This window comes from Rana temporaria, chromosome 8 (assembly GCF_905171775.1).
Source record: "Rana temporaria chromosome 8, aRanTem1.1, whole genome shotgun sequence".
Lineage (NCBI taxonomy): Eukaryota > Metazoa > Chordata > Amphibia > Anura > Ranidae > Rana > Rana temporaria.
Genome location: NC_053496.1, coordinates 29,410,664 through 29,434,896, shown reverse-complemented (window position 1 = coordinate 29,434,896; position 24,233 = coordinate 29,410,664). Strand labels below are relative to the sequence as shown.

At 43.4% G+C, this 24,233-nt stretch overlaps 1 protein-coding gene across 1 annotated transcript in view; it reads left to right on the top strand.

Annotated features, from left to right (window-relative positions):
• ABCC2 (ATP binding cassette subfamily C member 2) overlaps positions 1-24,233 on the top strand; it is a 99,648-nt gene that overhangs the window by 43,503 nt on the left and 31,912 nt on the right. Inside the window, exons 13-21 of the mRNA XM_040361459.1 lie at positions 4,487-4,633; positions 6,414-6,498; positions 6,582-6,648; positions 8,092-8,218; positions 10,064-10,240; positions 12,550-12,717; positions 12,989-13,172; positions 20,635-20,761; positions 22,131-22,242. Of these exons, the coding sequence (XP_040217393.1) occupies positions 4,487-4,633; positions 6,414-6,498; positions 6,582-6,648; positions 8,092-8,218; positions 10,064-10,240; positions 12,550-12,717; positions 12,989-13,172; positions 20,635-20,761; positions 22,131-22,242 (1,194 nt within the window). The remainder of the gene's footprint in view (positions 1-4,486; positions 4,634-6,413; positions 6,499-6,581; positions 6,649-8,091; positions 8,219-10,063; positions 10,241-12,549; positions 12,718-12,988; positions 13,173-20,634; positions 20,762-22,130; positions 22,243-24,233) is intronic.

Sequence of the window (24,233 nt, the reverse complement as noted above, 5' to 3'; positions counted from 1 at the left end):
TTACAAGCTGCATTTTCCTTGCGTTCTTCCCCTCATCTGTCCACCTCTGGTCATTTGTAGATAAATTCATCCAGAGAACTGCGGGAGGAAGAAGGTACACTCGCACTACACAAATGAACTGGCCCAAGGGGCTGAACCATGCCTGGGACTAGGCCTGTCGCTACAGGACAGGCAAAACAAACAATTGCTTGGGGCCCCGAGCTGGCCCGGGGCCCCCAACTTCCCCTTCCCAGGCTGTAATGTGGCAGAGCTCCTCTTCCTTCCTCCTGGAGTCCTGTTAGTCCGGCCGGGTACCGCGTGTGGTACAGGAGATTTTGTTTCCTGTTCCCAGCCAGACTGACAGGAAGTGCATACTGAGTGCTCACTTCCTTTCAGTCCGGCCTGGGAAAACACAGGAAACTGAATCTCCTGTACCGCGCAGTGCCCGGGCACTATCTGATAGGAAACTGGGGATCCATAATGATAGAAAACTGGACTGACAGGAGGAAGAGGAGCTTGGCCACGCTACAGCGGCAGCCTACAGGGAAGAAGGGGAGGTGAGAATAGAAAAACATAGGGACTGGGGGGGGGGGGGGGGGGAGTAAGAACATGGGTGTAAAAAATTAGTGTTGTAGCGCTAACGTAGGCTTTGCGTGCGGGGGGGTTCTTGGGGGCCCCCATTTTGCTTGGGGCCCCCAAATTCCTTCAAACGGCCCTGCCTGGGACTGGTTAAAAGTGGTAGTGTGAGTGCACCACGTTCATTATTAGGCCCCGTACACACCATAGAATCCATCCGCTGAAAAATCTCAGCGGATCGGTTTCAGCGGATAGATTCTATGGTGTGTACATTCCTGCGGATATTTATCCGGGGAAATTTCACAATTCCAGCAGATAAAAATTTGTAGACATGTCTACAAATCTATCTGCTTGAATTGATCCCAACGGATTGATCCGCTGGTCTGTACAGACTCACCGGATCAATCCGTCCGAAGGGATCCCCCGCATGCGTCGTAATGATTCGACGCATGCGTGGAATTCCTTATATGACAGCGTCGCGCTCGTCGCCGCGTCATCATCGCGGCGACGGCGCGACACGTCATCGCGAGGGGATTTCGGCGCGGATTTCGATCCTATGGTGAGTACACTCCATCGGATCCAAATCCGCTGAAATCCTCGAGAGGATTTATCCACGGAAACGGTCCGCTGGACCGTATCCGCGGATAAATCCTCTCGTGTGTACTAGACCTAAGGGTTTAGATACAGTTTGCCTCTTCATTCTGCCGTTTGATTTTCCCACAAGTTCAAAGGGATGTGGATTGTTCTGTTTGCGCTTTCAAACTGGAGACATCCATATACATTTAAAGGAAACCGATTATGAGAGAAATATCTAGTCTGTCATAGCTGACCTCTCTTTGTATATGAGTCACATACCTGGATCAAGCACGAAGCAAGTGAAGTCAGGAATTCTGATCTCCATTGATTTCTTCTTTTGAGTGTGATGCCGCGTACACACCATCACTTTATGTGATGAAAAAAAATGACGTTTTTAAAAACGTCACTTTAATTGAACGTGTGTGGGGGAAAACGTTGTTTTATGTCTTCTAAAAAACGACCAAAAAAAATTGAAGCATGCTTCAATTTTATGTGTCGTTTTTCAAAACGTCAACTTTTACTTCACAGAAATTGACCGTGTGTTTTTTCACCCGCGCATGCCCAGAAGCTACTTATGAAGCGAGCTTCAATGGAAAAAGTGGTGAGAACGTAACCTCACTTTGCTAGAACATTGTGAGAAAAACGATGGTGTGTAGGCAACTTCGTCTTTGAAAATTGAAGTTTCGAAAACGTCATTTTTTACTTCACAGAAAATGTCGTTTTTTTTCATCACATAAAGTGATGGTGTGTACGGGGCATAACAATTGAAAGAAATCAATACTTTCTACAAAGTTAGAAACAAATCTTGTTTTGCAAAACCACAAATTAGCCAATGTGCATCATGTATTTTCATCCATCAAGGTAATTCCCCACCCATACATACACTGCCATGTAAACTTGATCACCTATGAGAAACATGTTTTAACCACTAGACATGTGCATTCGTTTTCGTCCAAATTTCAGGGATTTTCACGTTCGTTTTAACAAACGATAATGAACATGTAGAATCTGAAATCCGAAAGATCCGACATAAAAAATGCTTTATTTTAATTTTGTTGCGACAACAGTTCGATATAGATAGAAGATTCGACATGACAGTGACAATAGCGATCTGTGTCTATCGAATCTGAGGTTGAATGTGCCTAACCTAACTCTATTAGTCCAAGATTATTCAACATAGAGAGAAAAGATTTGACATTAATGAGACATGAAGATTCGAAGAAGCAGCTAAAAACATACGATCGCCGCGAGCGGACATTTATGGTCAAATGCTCCGCCCATAGGCTATAGAAGAATTCTAATGTTGGTTGACTAGTAATAATAATTAATAGCCTATATACTCGAGTATAAGACAAGTTTTTCAGCACATTTTTTGTGCTGAAAATGCCCCCCTCGGCTTATACTCGAGTCACCCTTTTGCACCTGATCTCCCGGACTTTGGGGACCCGGTACCAGCTGGCCGTAGGTCCCCTGGACTCCAAACTTGGCACACATGTAGCCCCTCTACAAGTGTGCAAAGTTTGTTGTCTGTAGGACCTACGGCCGGGGAGCACCGTTTTTTTTTTTTTCAAACCGGGCACCCCTTCCATAGACTCCCATGTTAAATGATAATTTCTCCGGTAACTTTGGGGACCCAGTACCAGCTAGTCGTAGGTCCCCTGGACCCAGAACTTGGCACACATGTAGCCATTTCTACTCTACAAGTGTGCAAAGCTTGTTGTCTGGGGGACCTACGGCTGGGGAGCACCGATTTTTCAAATCCGGGCACCCCTTCCATAGACTCCCATGTTAAACGTCAGTCGAGGCATGAGCACAGTGAGGCATGGGCACAGTGAGGCATGGGCACAGTGAGGCATGGGCACAGTGAGGCATGGACACAGTGAGGCATGGACACAGTGAGGCATGGACACAGTGAGGCATGCACATGGACACCCTAGGCTTATACTCGAGTAAATACGTTTCCCCAGTTTTTTGTGGTAAAATTAGGCGCCTCGGGTTATATTCGGGACGGCTCATACTAGAGCAGGGATATGCAATTAGCGGACCTCCAGCTGTTGTAAAACTACAAGTCCCATCATGCCTCTGCCTCTGGGAGTCATGCTTGTGGCAGTCAGAGTATTGCTATGCCTCATGGGACTTGTAGTTCTGCAACAGCTGGAGGTCTGCTAATTGCATATCCCTGTACTAGAGTATATACGGTAAATATAACTATTACTAGTCATACAACATTAGAATTCTACTATAGCTTGTGGTCGGAACATTCGTCCGGAAATGTACGATCGCGGCGTCGTATAGTTTAGCTGCTTCATCGAATCTTCTTAGAACATCCGACGGAAACCATAAGCCTTCAATGACAAATTTGACCTTAATTAATTCAGATTTTCAGAGGAATGCATTTTTTTTATGAAACAAAATAAATAAAAAAATGAATTTTGGAAGTAACTAAATAATTTTTTTTTTCGTACGAAAACAAAATTCCGAAGCAAAATATTTCAGTGTGCACATGTCTATTTATCACTACTAATGCATGTACCTGTGACATTCACAATTAAAAAAGAGAACCAATCTGATATTATGTAGATCTGTTGCCAGTTTATATCCCAAACTGGATCATACCACATGGTGACGGCATCTGAAAGTCTATTGCAGTGCTGGGTAATTACCTCAGGATGTTATCATTGATCTTGGTATCATTGTATAGATAATAATAGTAGGTCTCATTCAACTGGAATTGTTCTATGTTCTAGAAGATGGTTCGTAGAATCTCAAGCCACTTCAATGAGTCGTAAAGATATCCTAAAACTTATATCCACACGTTAAGACCTTTTAATCCAATCATCATGGAATATGTAAATGTTTGTTGTCCAAGAATAGGATTGGAACTGTAAAATTTGGAAGCCCCTCTTTTTCAGTTACATCCACACATTCCACGATGATCGAATTAATGTGCATGGATATAAATCCTGAGGTATCTTCTCGACACTCTTTTGAAGTGGCTTGGAGAAGCTATGAAACAAGTCCAGTTGAATAAAGCCTCATACACACGACCGAGAAACTCGACGGGCGAAACACATCATTTTCCTCGTCAAGTTCCTTGTTAGGCTGTCGAGGAACTCGACAAGCCAATTTTCTCCATTCCCGTCAAGGAAATAGAGAACATGCTCTCTTTTTGGCTCGTCGAGTTTCTCGACAGTTTCCTCGACGAAAATGTACACACGACCGGTTTCCTCTGCAAAAAAAATTCTCCCAGCAAGTTTCTTGCTGTATATGCCCGGAAACTCGGTCGTGTGTACGAGGCCTAAGACTATTATTGACTGGATATTGTCTAATAGATGCTGGTATCCTCTTCTTTCAGGTGTCCGTTGCCAGTTTTGCTGTCTTTGTGGTGCAGGATCCGAGTAATGTCCTAACTGCAGAAAGGGCTTTCACCTCCATCTCACTCTTCAATATTTTGCGCTTCCCTCTCGCCATGTTGCCCATGCTCATCTCCAACATGGTGCAGGTAAGTCAAGTATATCCGGTCACAGAGAAAGAGGGTCAATTAAGGGAAGGTACCAATTGGATTACTAAAATGTTTGCAGGGTAGATTAGAAAATATTGGCTGACACCTGACTGAAAACTAAAGACTAGTATATATATATATATATATACATTTTTTTTTCTTGTCTTAGCTTTATATATCTTACATTAAATCCTTTCATAGATCTCAGCATAGTGCAACATTTTATGGACAGCAGTGGACCATTCACTGGCATTTATAAAGCTGGCATTTATAAAGCTAGCATTTAACAGTTATCCAGTGACAAACACACACCAGGGACCTTCTAAGGTAGAAACCCTTTAATCTCGCATTATGTGCTTGGGTTGTGCAAGGAGTCTAGAGCACCTGTGAGAAGGGTCCGGGAGGGTTCTGGAGCACTTGTGGGAAAGGTCTGGGGAGGGGGGGGGGGTTTCTGGGGCACCTGTGGGAGAAGGGTCTGGGGATGGTTCTGGGGGATCTGTGGGAGAAGGGTCTGGGGAGGGTTCTGGAGGACATGTGGGAAAGATCTGGAGAGTGCTCTATAGCACCTGTGGGAAAGGTCTGGGGAGGGCTCTGAAGCACTTGTGGGAAAAGGGTCTGGGGAGGTTTCTGAAGCACTTGTGGTTGAAGGGTCTGAGGAGTGCTCTGAAGCACCTGTGAGAGAAGGGTCTGGGCAGTGCTCTGAAGCACCTGTGAGAGAAGGGTCTGGGGAGGGTTCTGGAGGACCTGTGGGAAAGGTCTGGAGAGTGCTCTATAGCACCTGTGGGAAAGGTCTGGGGAGTGCTCTGAAGCACCTGTGGGAGAAGGGTCTGGGGAGTGTTCTGAAGCACTTGTGGGATAAGGGTCTGGGCAGTGCTCTGAAGCACCTGTGAGAGAAGGGTCTGGGCTGTGCTCTGAAGCACCTGTGAGAGAAGCGTCTGGGGAGGGTTCTGGAGGACCTGTGGGAAAGGTCTGGAGAGTGCTTTGAAGCACCTGTTGGAAAGGTCTGGGAAGTGCTCTGAAGCACCTGAGAGAGAAGGGTCTGGGGAGGGTTCTGGAGGACCTGTGGGAAAGGTCTAGGGAGGGCTCTGGAGCACATGTGGGAAAGGTCTGGGGAGGGTTCTGGAGCACCTGTGGGAAAGTTCTGGGAAGGGTTCTGGAGCAGCTGCAGGAGAAGGGTCTGGGGAGGGTTCTGAAGCACCTGTGGGAAAGGTCTGGGGAGGGTTCTGGAGCACCTGTGGGAAAGTTCTGGGAAGGGTTCTGGAGCAGCTGCAGGAGAAGGGTCTGGGGAGGGTTCTGAAGCACCTGTGGGAAAGGTCTGGGGAGGGTTCTGGAGCACCTGTGGGAAAGGTCTGGACTCTGGGGAGGGTTCTGGAGCACCTGTGGGAAAATTCTGGTGAGGGTTCTGGAGCAGCTATAGGAGAAGGGTCTGGGGAGGATTCTGAAGCACCTGTGGAAAAGGTCTGGGGAGGGTTCTGGAGCATCTGTGAGAGAAAGGTCTGAGGAAGGACCCGAAGCACCTGTGAGAGAAGGGCTGGGGAAGGGGGTATTCTGGAGCACCCATGGCATGGGTTTAGAGAACCTGTGGTTGGGGTGTATGGGTGGTTCTGGAGCACCTGTGAGAGGAGACTGGAACTCCTGGAGAAAACCTACACAATCACCGGGGAATTACTGGGTGCAGATAGTATTCATGGTGCAAACTGTGTCTAGTTTGCTTTATAAACAAAGAGGTATTAGATGAAAAATAACCCTGATTAGTGTAATGACACTGATGTTTTTACAGACTAATGTTTCCTGTGCCCGGTTGGAGAAGTACTTGGGAGGAGATGACTTGGATAACTCCACTATTCTTAATGACCCCGATCTTGGTAAGTTATTGCTTTTTTTCATATAACAATGCTGGTCAGAATGGTTAAACTTTTCTTATACTGTAAGAATTTCTCTTCCACAGACGTAGCTATCCGATTCACAGATGCCACCTATACCTGGGAGCCGGACACTGCGCCAGTGGTGAATAAGTAAGACAGCATTCATTAAATTATATGCGTGTGAGCAGCACAGTGGTTTAGTAATTGGCAATATGACCTCATAGCACTGGGGTCATAAAGCTCTACTGTCACCTATCCTACTATATAAATGGAGTTTGTTTGTTTTCTAGCTGATTACTTGATTATGTATTGTTACTGTCTGTTATCCTTCCACAGAAATAGTTACATAGTTAGTCAGGTTGAAAAAAGATACAAGTCCATCCAGTTTAACCATAGAAATAAAAAATATCATACAATCCCATATACCCAATTCTATACCCACAGTTGATCCAGAGGAAGGCGAAAAACCCCAGCAGAGCATGATCCAATTTGTTACAGCAGGGGAAAAAATTCCTTCCTGATCCCCCCGAGAGGCAATCAGATTTCCCCCGAATCAACTTTACCTATAAATGTCAGTACCCAGTTATATTATGTACATTTAGGAAAGTATCCAGGCCTTTCTTAAAGCAATCTACTGAGCTGGCCAGAACCACCTCTGGAGGGAGTCTGTTCCACATTTTCACAGCTCTTACTATGAAGAAACCTTTCTGTATATGGAGATGAAATCTCGTTTCCTCTAGACCAGGGGTCTCCAAACTGTGGCCCTTTGCTAGTCTTAATCCGGCCCTTGGGGCATAATTCCTTTGAATGATATGAGGCACCATTTTCTCCCACTGACACCAACAATGGGGCACTATATCTTCCACAGATATAAATGATGGGATAATATTCATCCTACTAATTAGGGGAATACTCCTGCTCCTATTGACCACCGAACCTGAGGCCATATTTATTCTCACTAATGCTGAGCCGTGACATTTTATGCCCCTGCTGGCCACAATCCGACCCTCCTAAAGTCTGAAGGACAATAAAGTGGCCCTTTGTTTGAAAAGTTTGGAGACCCCTGCTCTAGACGTAAAGAGTGCCCCCTTGTCCTCTGTGTTGACTGTAAAGTGAATAACTCAACAGCAACTTCATTGGTTATATGGACCCCTTAGTCTCCTTTGATGGCAGGGGCGGACTGACCATTGAGTCACTCGGGCACTACTCGAGGGCCCCATGCCACTAGGGGGCCCCATCAGGGTTGCCAGGCTCAGAAAAACCAGGGACAGTATGTAAAAATCTGTGTTTTTTTTTTACATCTGTCCCTAAAATGTCCGAAACTGACATGCTTTTGATGTGAAAATCCAGAGATTTTAGCTGGCCCGCCTCTGCACTGCCTCCTGGCGTGGTGGCCATCTGTAAGCCTGGGGGCCCCATAATCTTCTATTGCCCGGGGGCCCCATGAGTTGTCAGTCCGCCCCTGTTTGATGGTGACGTTTCTGGTAATGTAGATAGATTTTTCTATGAATACAGGATAATATAATTGCTAGAATGCTCTGATATCCATACATATAATACGTTCTGATTGACTGTATTGTTCTGTCTGTACAGTGTTAACCTGGACATTAAAGAAGGTCATCTAGTCGCTGTAGTCGGCAGTGTTGGTTCAGGAAAGTCATCCTTGATTTCCGCAATGCTTGGAGAAATGGACAACGTCAAAGGAAACATCAGTATCAAGGTAGCAATGACACAACTTTACATATTTAAAAAAAAAAAGTGTCTTGCTCATGAAATGTGCAACAGGTTTTCTTTCAGACAACACTTAAAATACACCCGCTACGAGACAATTGTGTGGGCCGCCACTGCTGACTTTCTATTGACTTTTTTATTTGTGATAGTTGTGATACTGATGCTTTCTAACCTGGAACAAGCATAGAGATAAGGAATTCTGGCATTTTTCGGACACTCATTTATAATAATATTTTTACAAAACCTGTAGAAAGAAAAACTCCAGGTTTTACCGCAATCCTCTCCTTCCTTCTGTCACTGTCCCGTTCAGATATTCCTCTTCGGCACTCCTTCCTTGGCAGAGGATGCTAAAAATTTGGTGTCAGTGGGTCTAGGGTGGCTTTACTCACTTTGCCCTAAATAGGCAAATTTTGAGTGTTCCTTTTAAAGCAAACTTTGTTAAGTTTCTATGCTATAAGGTGAAAAAACATCTGCGGATTAGAGGTCCTCCGAACCCCCCCTTTACTTACCTGACCCCTCGAAAGTCCCACGCCGTGAACGCGCAGGCTTCTTGGCTGTCTTTCCGGCTCATTCATTAGTTGATCGAAAGCAGCGCAGCCATTGGATCGCGGTGCTGTCAATCACATCCAATGACACGGCTCGCCAGGGGGCGGGGCCGAGTGATACAGTCGACAGCTATGGCCGCCGGCTGTATCACGGGAACACGCCCGCAAGAACTCAACACCATGCGAGCTCGCTCGCATGAAGGGGTTGAGTCCTTGCTGGGGGGAGCCAAGACAGCCGCGGAGGGACCCCAGAAGACCAGGTTTGGGGCCACTCTGTGCAAAATGAGCTGCAAAGTGGAGGTAAGTATAACATGTTTGTTATTTAAAAAAAAATGTTTTAACTTTAGTGATCCTTTAACCTTTTTATGCCTGAGGAACCCTTGAAATCATTTTAAGATGTGGGGAAACCCCTGCTAAAACCAATTCAACTGGGGAAGTGGAAAAAATGCCCCTTTACAGTGGAGGCCAAAATGCTCCCCTTGCAGAAAGCCAAAAAATCATTGGTGTCAGGCCGCGGGCTTAGGCCCTGAAACTATGTAGGCACCATTAATGGAAGTTCAATTAGCCAAAGCTCGAAAAAAGGAGATGTTCCCCCCCAGGGTTTTTTTTTTGCGACATGTGGGAAGTCAAAAAGAATGAAGATATAATTAAATCAAATCTTTTATTATACAATGAATCAAAATACAAATTAATTGAATTCTTAAAATGATAAACGCTGGTTACAGCCAGTCTAAGAGATGTAACATCAATGTTAAAAAAAAAAAAGGTCAGCAATACAGTACATTGTATGCAATTATCCAGCATCCGACGCGTTTCGACCAATGCTGTCACGGTCTTCTTCAGGGGTATATGTACTCGCTCAAAGAATGAGATTCGGAACATGACACATAACCAGAGATTGTGGATAAAATACATATAATGATCCCATGGTCTTCATTGACATCCCCCACTCCTCCTAGTAGGAACCAACCAAAAAGGGGCTTGCAATGAGTCACACATATGAACCAAAAAGGGGGAAGGGATGGACGACACATTGGCTCCAATCTTATATGTATGTATGGAAGAAGGTCTCCTGGGATCACATTAGCCAAAGCTCAAGGGACCCCTAACAACCTCTGGAGTATCCCTATTTGAAAACGTCTGCACACAAAGCCAGGCATCTGACATTTTTAAAAGGGGCCCAGCAGTGGCTGAGCTACACATACTTAAAGGCACAGGATTGTGATGCCAGCAAGGCTCTGCTTTAGTGATATTCTTGCCCTGATAAGCAATGTGAACATGTCTTTTAGGGCTCCCTGGCTTATGTTCCTCAACAAGCCTGGATCCAGAATGCCACCCTGAAGGACAACATCCTGTTTGGGGCACCTCTGGATGAGAAGCGATATCAGAAGGTGCTGGAGGCCTGCGCACTACTGCCCGATTTGGAGATCTTGCCCGGAAAGGACATGTCTGAAATAGGAGAAAAGGTATATATTAACCACTTGCTTACTGGGCACATAAACCCCCTTCGTTCCCAGGCGAAATCTCAGCGTCCGGCACTGCGTCGCTTTAACTGACAATTGCGCGGTCGTGCGACGTGGCTCCCAAACAAAATTGGCGTCCTTTTTTCCCCACAAATAGAGCTTTCTTTTGGTGGTATTTGATCACCTCTGCGGTTTTTATTTTTTGCGCTATAAACAAAAAAAGAGCAACAATTTAAAAAAAATATATATTTTTTTTACTTGTTGCTATAATAAATATCCCAATTTTTTTTTAAAAAACTATTTTTTTTCTCAGTTAAGGCCGATACGTATTTTTCGACGTATTTTTGTAAAAAAAAAAAAAAAATCACAATAAGCGACTGGTTTGCGCAAAAGTTATAGCGCCTACAAAATGGGGAACAGAATTATGATTTTTTTTATTATTTTTTTTTTTACTAGTAATGGCGGCGATCTGCGATTTTTATTGGGACTGGGATATTGCGGCGGACGTATCGGACACTTTTGACACAAATTTGGCGCCATTCACATTTATACGGCGATCAGTGATATAAAAATGCACTAATTACTGTATAAATGTGACTGGCAGTGAAGGGGTTAACACTAGGGGGTGAGGAAGGGGTTAACTGTGTAGCCTGGGTGTGTTATAACTGTGTGGGGGGAGGGGGGTGACTGGGGGAGGGGACCGATGCTGTGTCCCTATGTACAAGAGACACAGATCGGTCTCCTCTCCTCTCACAGCACGTGGAGCTCTGTGTTTACACACAGAGCTCCACGTTCCTGCTGTCACCTACCGTGTCACCGACGATCGCGTGTACCCGGCGGACATCGCGGCCGCCAGGTACACGCATCGGGTCTTCGGCGATGCGTCGGGACAGTTTTTACCCGCCGCGCGCCACCCAGTGGCGCGCGCGGGTAATGCACATAAAGGCCGTTTTTAAACGGCCACTTGGCACTTGAGAGCCGCGCTGCGGACGTATTTCGTCTATAGCGCGGATCTCAAGTGGTTAATAAAAAAAATTGTATTTATTATCTTAAATGTTATCACAAAATTATTTATATTAATACATATTTTCAGTTTTTGGCTTATTGAAAAGTAATTTTTTAAAGGTTTATTGTGTCCTTTTATAAGATTTTAATGATTATACAGATTTGATGATTCTCTATATCGGGAGTCTCCAAAAGTTTCTAAACAAAGGGCTGGTTTACGGTCTATCAGACTTTAGGAGGACCAGACTGTGACCAAGAACATCCCTTAGTGTCATTGGGATGTCTAAGGCTTGGTAGTCCGTGGGAGTAAAAACATTATATCGCCCCTGTGGTCAGTAGAAGGAGGAATATTGCCCCATCATTGATGTCAGTGGGAGGATCAGTGCACCATTGTTGGTGTCAGTGGAAAGAATGGTGGGTGCCCTATCGTTGGTGTCAGTAGGAGGAATGGCGTCCCATCATTGGTGTCAGTGGGAGGATCAGTGTCCCATCGCTGGTGTCAGTGGGGGGACTAGTTCACCATCGCTGTGCCAGTGGGAGGAACAGTGCCCCATCATTGGTGTCAGTGGAAGGAATAGTGCCCTATCATTGGTTTCAGTGGAAGGAATAGTGCCCCAGCATTGGTTTCAGTGGAAGGAATAGTGCCCCAGCATTGGTTTCAGTGGAAGGAATAGTTCCCTATCATTGGTTTCAGTGGGAGATTCAGTGCCCCAACATTGGTGTCAGTAGAAGGTTCAGTGCCCCATCGGGGTGGTAAGGGAAATGAGCTTAACCTCTTCCTCTTCCACTTCCCAACAGACCTCCTGTATGAGTATTGGTCTCAGATTGGGCTAAAAATAGATTTATGTTTGGCAGAAATTTGTGCCAACAAAACCATTTCTTATAAAAAATATCATATCAGAATGGATAATATCTTCCATTCTGTTTATATCCTCGATCTTAGTCAACCACATAGCAATTGATGGGGGTCGATTCTGTTTCCATAGACCCAGTATGCAGCTTTTGGTTGCGTTTAAATAGGTGGGGTAGGATAGATTGCTTATAAGTCTTGCATTAAATGGAATGATGGTGCAGAAGAAAACGGGCCGGGTCCAAGGGGATTTGGTGTTCTGTACATTTTTGAGAGATTCATCTTGTTTTTAGTGTTTTAATAGTTTTATAATATACCATACACAAAAACATAAGACATTAGAAGGGGAAACTCTGCCTGAGAAGCCTAAAATCAAAAGCAATCAAAACCTAATTGTACTGTATAATATCATCCATTATGTAGGAATGTAAACTTATTGTGATCCTGTTTGGCACAGGGTATAAATCTGAGTGGAGGGCAGAAGCAGCGGGTGAGCCTGGCTCGGGCAGTCTATCAGGACACAGATATCTACATTATGGATGACCCACTCTCAGCCGTCGATGCCCATGTTGGGAAACACATTTTTGAGAAGGTGGTCGGTCCCAATGGATTGCTAAAAGACAAGGTGATTATAGATGTACTGAGATAAATGACTGTTCTAGTAACGTATTGAATAGTCGACAAGGCCTTTCATGAAATATTATAGGCTCCATTCTTTGTTTCTGCATGTTTTCCAACTGCAGCAGAGTGGCAATTTAACTGTTTATACTGCCATCTAAATTTGGATAGGTTATAATGTATTTGAATTATGACTAATGTAAGCAGGTCTAATAGCTGTGTAAATGTGAGAGAGAAAAATAATTTTATTGAAGTTGTCTTGGCTTGTCTCCCCTCAGACTCGTATCTTGGTGACGCACGGTGTCAGTTTTCTCAAGCACACAGATGAAATTGTGGTATTGGTGAACGGAAATGTCACCGAAACTGGCTCCTGCAAAACACTACTGGCAAACAAAGGAGCCTTTGCCGAGTTTCTGAAAACCTATGCAAAGCAAGACCACAGCCACGATGTAGACCCCACAGGTACCGTCCTAAACCATCATGGTAAACAATACAGCTGATATTAAATTATAGATGTGCGATTCGTTTCGTTACAAAATTGAGACGTAATTTTCGGTATTCAGATGGATCTGAATTTCCAAATTACAATAGAAACAAATTTCAACAAATCGGAAATAAATTATAACTAAACAAATTATCCAAATTCACATTCAAAAATGGATTCAAATTTGAATTTGAAGATAACTTCAAATTCGAAATGGAAGCATATTGCAATAAATACAATAAGGTAAGATGATGATTCCTATTTAGGCTGATTTATGGAGTAGAATAGAATAAAACAGAATAGAATAAAATATAAAATAAAATAAAATAATAGAATAGAACAAATAAAATTTAAATAGAACGAATATAGCCATCTTCTGAAATTAGAATTTCAAATCGATGTGAAAATAACGAATATACAAAACTAATTCCGAAAACAAACTATTCTAACAATGAACATGAAGAAACAAAATTATTAACTTAATAAACTAAATAAAGTGAAACAAATGTTATCGTCGTGCACATCTCTATTAAATTATCCCTCGTATTTTCTGACTTTTTCTAATGTCAATAGTTGACTTAAGAGCCCATTCACACAGGGGCAACACGACTTCTAGCACAACTTTCGAGGCAACTTGGACAGGACTTGAGTATGAATCATCAGGCAACTTACAAGGCAACTTCAAGTTGCCTCCAGGACAGTACAAGGCAACTTCAAGTCGCCTCCAGGACAGGAGGCTTTCCAGTGGCCAATCAAACAACAATTGGCTCTGTGGGAGGGAGGGGTTTGCCTGAGAAATGTATGTTATCTTCCTGTATTGTTGCTTAAGTTAAGACAGTGATCAGACTTCTGAGGCAACTTCCATTTAAATCTATGGGTACAAGTTGCCTAGAAGTCGGATTGAAGTAGTACAGGAACCTTTTCTGAAGTCGGAGCGACTTCAGTAGTGTACAATAAGACGGCTCCCATTCACTTCCATTCATTTTCTCAACTGCGCGACTTGGGGCAACTTGGGGCGACTTGAAGTCGGATCCCAGGTCGCCCCAGTGTGAACCGGCTCTTATACATCCTTTTGCCACTATTGTGTACTCTTCCACCTAAATAGCTAGATCAGTGTATCCAAAACATTAAGAAGCCATGTACCCCATGACCACTTTGGGCACGTCTAAGTTCTATTTGTCATCAAGAAATGTGGTATATCTGGTAAATCTGCCAAAGAAATCTCTCCCGCCCAAAAGGCTCTCCAAAATTGCCAATGAGGTGGTTTAAAGCTGAAGTTAAATCTGCTCTCTCTGGCAAGTGGCACTGGCTTTGGAACTATGAAGGCACCACCCGATGGGAGGTTAATCAGCCATAGCTGGAGGAACCCCTAACAACCTCTGGATGAACCCTAGGGTTCCACGGAAACCTTGTAGAGAATGTCTGATTTACAGGAAGGTAAACAAGTCATCTTGGAGTCATCTTGCCTATGTTGGCAGCAAGATGTCCCCACGTTTTCTTGATCAATTCTTGCCCAACTCTGTCTCTCTTGTTCTATAAAGGGGTATTCCTGGGTTTTTCCACCCCTATTGTTGTACTCTTCATAATATCAATAAAATTAACTAAAAGTCCACCAGTGAGATTGGACCCTCCATGTAATTGCTGTGACATGTAGGCATATTTGGATACTCAATCTATTAAATAAGTGCAGCGCTTAGTATTAAATACATTTGCATGTAAAAAAATATATAGTGAAAAATAAAATTAGCATCAAACAAAAAAGTCCATACACTGTGCAAAATCATAAAGAAAATGTGTACAGCAGTCCACCACAATAAATGTGTATAAAATATATATAAAATGTCCCAGGTTCACACGTTGTAAATCCTCTGAAAAAACTATTTCTCCATGAACAAGAGACGTGGCAGAAAAGCCTTCACCCAAACACTATACCATAGAGTAGCAGGTAAATAAACTGGCTTAATGAAAGGATTAAAAATACTCATGGGGTAACAAGTTAAAACAAGTGTAATCAAGTATTCCTATGAAAACTAGAAACTAATGCCTTGTACACACGGTCGGAATTTCCAATAAAAAAAGTCTGACGGAATTTTTTCATCGGATATTCCGACCGTGTATGGGCCCCATCGGATATTTTTCTGTCGGAGTTTAGAAAGAGAACATGTTCTATTTTTTTTTCCGATGGAAAAAAATCCTATCAGAGATTCCAATCATCTGTGTGGAACTCCGACGGAGAAAAAAAACATGCATGCTCAGAATCAAGTAGACGCATGCTCGGAAGCATTGAACTTCATTTTTCTCGGCTCGTCGTAGTGTTGTACCATACCGCGTTTTGGGGGGTCGGAATTTGGCATGACAGTGTGTACACCTTCAACGGAATTCCGTCGGAAGTTTATCACATTCGGAAAAACGGATCGTGTGTACAGGGCATACGAGAGTGGACTTTAAAGGCACACGGGGAAACCATGTAAAATAATTAAGTTTTTTTATTATAGAAAAATATTAAAAAGATTCTACATAGATATATATAACATTTTTAGTAGTGTTGTTAAATGACCCACACACAAGTTCTGATAACACTTCCAAAATAAACAATTCTATTAATAAACCCAGTGGTACAATGGTTGAAATTCCAATGACGGTAACCAAATGGGGGTGTAAACGTGGAATAGTTGAATCAGGGTGTGAATGCAAATACAAGAAATTTGCTCTACATGTTACGCATAGAAGTACGCTTCTTCAGGAGCATATAGATCTATTAAATATATATGAGAAACATAAATTTAAATGAACAGTTTATAACATAACATAAAATCACAATAATCAAAATGTAAATACAGAAATGCTCTCATACGGCCAGTAGCTACAAACATTACCCTCAATAGCCACCAGGGGGCAAGAAGCAAACGAACATTCTAACTTTCTCCTCGTGCTGCACACCCATCCACTTCCGGGTCCTGGTTTACTTACCTACTACCTATCTCTGACTTTTCGCTGGATGCCTTTTGAGCGATATATTGAAGATCCTTTTGAGACCTAGTGATTCCCCAGCATTGATCATATTAAGAGCATGCTTTGACCATCCGTCATAGGTGGTCTTGCCATCTGGTAAGGTGGGTCCAGTGGCGGACTGACCATTGGGGTTCTCTGGCACTGCCCGAGGGCCCCATGCCACTAGGAGGCCCCATCAGGGTTGCCAGGCAGGGCCGGATTAACAATGGGGCTGATGGAGCTGCAGCTCCAGGCCCCTTTCTCAAGATAGGCCCATTTGCCAATTTTTTTTTTTTTTTTCTAAGATCGAATTTGGGGGGTTGTAGCTCGATGACCAGAGGTCACAGAAACCCCACATTTGGGGGTAGGCATGGGAAGAGCTACCCCACAACTGGTTAAAATATGGGACGGCTATCATTTATGGTTCCGGAGATACGGGCCTGCTTGCACAGCCTGTCAGAAGCTACATTCAGAGCGGCCAATATAAATACAAGCTGACACACTGCAGCAGACTGATAGGATCACAGGGCTTATAATAATTATTTGTATATTACTCATGGTAATTAACCCCTTGCCACCCAGGCCAATTCTGACACTTCTTTCCTACATGTAAAAAATCATCATTTGTTTTTTGCTAGAAAATTACTCTATGGTGGTCTTTGCACTTTTTATGTTGCAGGGTACAGAGCGGCACGATTCTGGCTAAAATGAGAATTGCATTTTTTTTGCTTAGAAGATAGATCACGATTCTCTCACGATTGTTGCGGCGTAACATCATCTTTCACATAAAAAATAAAATAAAAAATGGGCTAACTTCACTGTTTTGTTTTTATGGTTTTTATTATTCATTGAAGTGGGAAAATGCAGTGTGACATAACATATTGCAGCAATAGCCATTGTATTCCCTAGAGTCTCTGCTAAAATATATATAATGTTTGGCGGTTCCAAGTAATTTTCTAGCAAATAATATTGCTTTCTAACTTAAGAAACAAGTGTTGGACTTTAAGTGGTTAAATTTAGTTACAATGTTTCATTTTGTTTACAAACTTCGCAGACTGCCCAGATTTGTTCTTTACACACAGAAGTGATCTAAGAAGGAAGTGTCAGTTACAATGGGCCTAATCCTCAAAAAACTGGCGCAACGTAACTTTTTCCATTTAAGTTACACCGCCGCAAAATCTCTAACTAAGTGCCCAATCCACAAAGCACTTACCTAGAAATTTTGAGCGGTGTAACTTAAATCGGGCCGGCGCAAGGCGTTCCTCTTCTCCAGGGGGCGATTACCATTTAAATGAGGCGCGCTCCCGCGCCGGCCGTACTGCGCATGCTCATGACGTCATTTTCCGGACGTGCATAGCGCAAAATTACATTACGTCGGGCTTTGTGGATTGCGACGGGACAATAAAGTTGCGTCGGGTAAAAAAAAAGATACGGCGCCAAAAAAAAAAATTGAAATTTAAAAAAAATCGCGTCGCGAGCAAGAAAGGTCTGTTTTTACAAGGTGTAAACAGTTTACACCTTGTAAAAGCAGCCCTAATTTTGCGTTTGCAAACTAAAACTTACGGAGAAAAAACGAAGCTGAAAAGCTTTGTGGATCTCCGTAAGTCCTAATTTGCATACCCGAGGCGGCATTTAGACGCGAAATGCCCCCAGCGGCGGATGCGGTACTGCATCCTAAGATCCGGCAGTGTAATTCAATTACACATGTCGGATCTTCGTCCTAACTATGGGAAACTGATTCTGTGGATCAGTTCCATAGTTAGGACCAGCAGTTACTCCGTCGTATCTCTTTTGAGGATTTGGCTCAATGTTTCCTGTTAAAAACTTGGCAGACTGCCCAGATATTTTCTTTTGACAGCTGAAAGTCTTTCCACTTGTTATATGAAAGAATCAGCAAACTCTGCATTGGAGATCGTCAGGGGGGTTGAATCGAGATCACAATTTTTTTAACGATTAATTGTGCAGCTCTAGCACGGTATTTGCACAGCAATTTTTCAAACATGTTTTTTTGGAAAAAAATGTTTCATTCATTAAAAAAACAGTTAGTTAGTTAAGTTAGCACAATTTTTTTTGATATTCTAAGCGATGCTTTAAATTTTTTTTAGGTTACATGTTTAGAGTTACAGAGGAGGTCTAGTACTAGAATTATTGTTCTCGCTCTAACGATCGTGGCGTATGTAACCTGTGTGTATCTGGCTCTGATACTACCAGTGCCTACCCAGCCACTGACTAGTATCTCTCCCCAGCCTGTCCCCACACACCCTCTCACCTGCTGACCTGTGGATGGGGGAATCACTCCTGCAGTGTTATTGTGTTCTGCCAGTGCGTACAATGATCAGTGTTGCTAACTTTAGCTGGCAGCACTGATTGTTTTAAGAAAAAAAAAAAACAGGCTGGTTGTACTCAAGTTGATTAATAGATTGACTTGTATAAAACCAGCTAGCTAGCCCATACATAGATTGACTATGGCTGGTCTCTGCATAATTGGCTTAATTTCAATCCATGTATGACCCGCTTAACCACTACTCAGTCCCTAAATATCCTTCCACTCCTGTACATAGTGCTCACTGTCATACTCTCCACACTCCTCTCCTGTACATAGTGCCCACTGTCATACTCTCCACACTTCTCTCCTATACATAGTACCCACTGTCATACCCTACACACTCCTCTCCTGTACATAGTGCCCACTGTCATACCCTCCACACTCCTCTCCTATACATAGCGCCCACTGTCATACCCTTCACACTCCTCTCCTGTACATAGTGCCTGCTGTCATACACTTCTCTCCTGTACTTAGTGCCCACTGTCGCACCCTCCACACTCCTCTCCTGTACATACTGCTCACTGTCATACCCTCCACACTCCTCTCCTATACATAGAGCCCACTATCATACCGTCTACATTCCTCTCCTGTACATACTGCCCACTGTCATACCCTCCACACTCCTCTCCTGTACATACTGCCCCATCATACCCTCCACACTTCTCTCTGGTACGTACTACCCTCTGTCATACCCCCTCACTCTTCCTGTACATACTGCCCATTGTCATACCCTTCACACTCCTCTCCTGTACATAGTGCTTTTTTCCGTACCCTTTGTACTTCTCTCCTGTACATAGTGCCCACTGTTAGACCCTCCACATTCCTCTCCCTCACCTGCACATACTTCCCACTTATATACCGTCCATACTCCTCCCCTATGTCGCTTACCCACAAAAACAGTTCTTTAAAATTATACTGAATATCCTCAATGTTACCAGCTCTAGAATGAACACACTTTTGTTAGTTCAACTAAAGGAAATCTCAGTTCTCATATTTGTTCTGCCCCATTATTAGTACTCCTTTAATTTTGTGATTACTACTGTGATGTATAGAGGAACATCGGGGATCTCAGCTACTCTAAATATAGCACTTATATAAAAAAGTGGCCCTGAAAATATTTTTTAAATGTTGGCAACTGTGCACTTAGGCACTGCCCAAGGGCCACCGTCCACCGGGTCAGTAGGGGGCCCCATGAGAGGCTCCTGGGATCCTGTGATAATAAAGCGGTAGTAAACTTTCCTGACATTACTACTTTTTAGAGGCCCTGGGGTAGGTTATGCCACAATGTACAAGTATGCACAGCATATTAGCACATTAGTGTACACTTCAATTTTCAGACTGAGCCCTCCAGTGCTGCGATGAATCAGGCGGGGCCCGGACACTTCCATCTTCACCCGGTCTTCCTTCTGGGTTCTGTGCCTTTGGTCACTTGCCTTGGCTGGGCTGCGTTCATGTCATTCCCACGCATTTATTTATTATTTATTACACCCCATTCACACCTCCGCGACAAAACGCCTGACGCCGGCCGCTCGTGCCGCTGGAGGGGAGAATTCCCATTGCTGTCTATGAGATGGTTCACATCTCATAGACGCCGTACACCTGCGGCATGAAAAAAAGTCCCGGACCCTTTTTTTCAGGCAGCATTGGCGTTCGGCCATACAAAGCAATAGGAAGGATTTGTAAAAAAAAGTTACACTATTCGCGAAAAAATACGCCGCGTACGCGGCGTTACTTGTCGCGGAGGTGTGAATGCAGCCTAAAAGGCCCCACCAAAATCCTCAGCACCAGGCCCATGATGTTCTTAATCTGGCCCTGTTGCCAGGCTCAATAAAACCAGGGACAGTATGTAAAAATCTGTGTTTTTTTTTTACATCTGTCCCTGATATGTCTGAAACCAACATGCTTTTGATGTGAAAATCCTAAGATTTTAGCTGCCCTGCCTCTGCACTGCCTCCTGGCGTGGTGGACATCTGTAAGCCTGGGGGCCCCACAATCTTCTATTGCCCGGGGGCCCCATGAGTTGTCAGTCCACCCCTGGGTGGGTCTATATAAACAAGTAGTGTTTGGGTGAAAGCTGATACAGTCTGCTGTGATCCTCATAGTTGCCCTTGCTTGTCTTCTAGTATTGCTGGCTGTGGATGAGAATGATGACAGCGAGGATCCAATAGTAGAAGCTATGAAGGTGACGGAGGACATTGTGAGTGTAACACTAAAGCGAGAAAACAGTCTACACAAGAAGAGACTGGGCAGGTGAGAATGACATGATACTGGACCTAGCTACTGTGTCACAAGGTTATATTATTTGCCTTCATTTCATTTATGGAATTATATTTGTCTTGTATAAGTAGTATGAAGAACTTCCCCCAACCCTGTAAGTTATGTGGCCTTATGTGCTGTTCTTAAAGTATAACTAAAGGCAAAATCTTTTTCTAGTTTTGGATTGCTGTCTGTGTCCCCATTAGGGAGATTCACCCACTCCATTGGTCCTGCTTACCATTATCGATGAAAGTAAAAGGACATCCCAAATATTGGGTTGTCCCCAGGAAAGTAATAGAGAGGACATCTTCCAATGGGGGACACTAGTGACCTGGGGGTCCAAAAGAAATGTAATTTGCAGGTATTTCCTCTTACTTCCTGTTTGGCTATGGGACCCCCACTAGGGCAAAGATGTAAAAAATACAGTGCAGTTCGTTCTGCACTCCTGTGACCTGTTTTCAGTGGACAGCGGGCTGAAGCCCTCTGTCGGCTGACATCACAGAGCTATTCCAGTATTCAAGATAGTGACCATATGGTCGGGATCCACACACATGCCTGGACCGCCACTCAGCTCAGCCTCTCAGGGATCTGCTGAGAGTCTGAGACGGCCGCTCCCAACACTTCACAGCCCAACACTTCAGTGAGCATGGAGGGCAGAGCAGAGTGTCGGTGACGGACAGTCAACAGCTCTCTGCTCAGGGAGCTCTGAGAACCGAGCGATTGGTGGTGTTTGATCGCTCGGCTCTGTCTTAGAGCCAGTGGGGGACAGATGCAGCATCGGCCCGATGCTGCATCCACCTAGGTAAGTATGATTCCCCCAAAAAACTCCCATACTTCTCTTTTAGAGGGTTATAACCCTCCCTTACTCTATCCAAAATGACATTTTTTCCTCTCTAGTTCTACTTTAAATGAAGAAACTGTTAGCAACCCAAGTGAAATCATCTTTCCTGGTTGGACTTTGCAGAGAAAATTCTTATTTATTGCAATAGATTACCACACCCACCAACTAGCATTCTTTATTAGATAAGTCCTTTGGTATCAAAATAAAGGTGCCTACAGCCATTAGGTGGCAGCTGTCTGTGCCGATGAATGATGCTTCTTATAAAATATATATATTTTTTTAATTCTTTATTTAGTGGTCACGGAATTTGGCAATACAGAGCCCAGAGAAACATTGTCCAGAATAACAGACAGCTTATAAAATATTTTTGAACCAACGTACATTGACATTGAGAAGCTTTAATAAATACTTTAATGAAGGGTGGCAGTTTCTAAAAATGGCTTTAATACTATCTATGTGATTTTGGAAAAGTATTATGTAAGATAGGATACAGAATTCCTGACATGAGTGTTTCCCTCTCAGTATGAATGGCACATTAAGGAGATCTTTGAAGAAGTCAATAAAGGAGGAGGAGGTGAAGAAAATGGCTAAAGGACAACAGCTGATTGAGAAGGAGACGGTAGAGACTGGGAAGGTAGGAAATGCCTCAATCTGTACATCCTACATAAATTATCATTGAAGCTGAAAAGATGCCACAAAAGGAATGACTTATTGTGCCAGCCTTTCTCAACCTTTATACCATGGAAGAACTCTTGAAAAAATGTTCTGGTCATGGGGAATCCCTGCTAATAATTACTATATCTACAGGTCACTGCACATTAGTGTAATAGCCACAGGAAAGTAGACATGTGCATTCGTTTTCGTCTGAATGCATTTTCGTCCGAATTTCGGGTATTTTCGTTATCGTTTTAACAAACGAAAAAACGAACGCGCAGAATCCAAAATCCGAAAGATCCGACATAAAAAAAATGAGTTATTTTCATTTTCGTTGCTACAACAGTTCGATATAGATAGGAGATTCGACATGACGCTGACAATAGCGATCTGTGTCTATCGAACCTGCGGTCGAATGTGCCTAACCTTAACTCTATTAGTCCAAGATTATTCTACATAGAGAGGAAAGATTCGATATAGAGAGAAAAGATTTGACATTATAGAGACAGTGTTGGGGTAGACCATTCGTCATGAACGACGAAGATTCGACAAAGCAGAGAAAAACATACAAACATCGAATCTGTCATTGAAGGCTTATGGTGTCTGTCGAAAGTTCTAAGAAGATTTGACAGAGCAGCTAAACTGTACGACGCCGCAATCATACATTTCCAGTCAAATGCTCGGCCCATAGGCTATAGAAGAATTTGAATGTTGGTTGACTAGTAATAATAGTTAATAAATATAATTATTACTAGTCATACAACATTAGAATTCTTCTATAGCTTGTAGGCGGAACATTCGACCGGAAATGTATGTCGAATTTTCTTAGAACATTCGACAGACACCATAAGCCTTCAATTGACAGATTCATCCTTAATTCGGATTTTCGGACGAATGCATTTTATAACGAAACTAAGGCCCGGATTCAGAAAGACTTACGACGGGCGTATCAGTAGATACGCCTCGTAAGTCCGAATCCACGCCGTCGCAACTTTAAGCGTATGCTCAAACTGAGATATGCTTAAATGTTGCTAAGATACGTCCGGCGTAAGTCTCCTACGCCGTCGTATCTTAACTGCATATTTACGCTGGCCGCTAGGGGCGTGTACTCTGATTTACGCCTAGAATATGTAAATCAGCTAGATACGCCTATTCACGAACGTACGCCCGGCCGTCGCAGTACAGATACGCCGTTTACGTAAGGCTTTTTCCGGCGTAAAGTTACCCCTGCTATATGAGGCGCAGCCAATGTTAAGTATGTTAAGTATCCAACATCATCATTAAAACGACGTTGCCCACACACCATCGTTTTAAAAAAATGCTCTAGCAAAGCGCAGTGACGTACAACACGTACAACGGCACTATAAAGGGGAAGTTCCATGTGGATGACGCCACCCTTGGGGCTGCTTTAGCTGATTTCTTGTTAGTAAAAGACGATTCGCGCCTTTCTGTCTGTTACAGCGTGATGAATGTGCTTACTCCATTACGAATGGTAGTTTTACCAGAACGAGCGCTCCCGTCTCATAACTTGCTTCTGAGCATGCACGGGTTTTTAACATCGTTTTAGCCCACACACGATCATTTTTTACAACCCGAAAAACAACATAATTCTAAACGTCGTTAAAAAATGCAGCAGGGTTTTTCAGAACCCGAAAAATGATGTGAAGCCCACACACCATCATTTTAAATGACATTTTTTAAAAACGTCTTTTTTTTCATGCCGAAAAATGATCGTGTGTACGCGGCATAACAGATGGCTAAAAATATCATTATTTTCAGTGGGATCATATCTAGGAGGAGGAAATTACTTCTTGCTCAAGGTACCCAAAGCAAACTCTGGAGGAACACTGGTTGAGAAAGGCTGTGTTGTGCCAATAATTGTCTAGTTAAAGCGGGAGTTCACCCAATTCGGTTTTTGTTTCTATTTTCCCCTTAGCTTCATGCTTGTTTTGTCTAGGGGAATCGGCTATT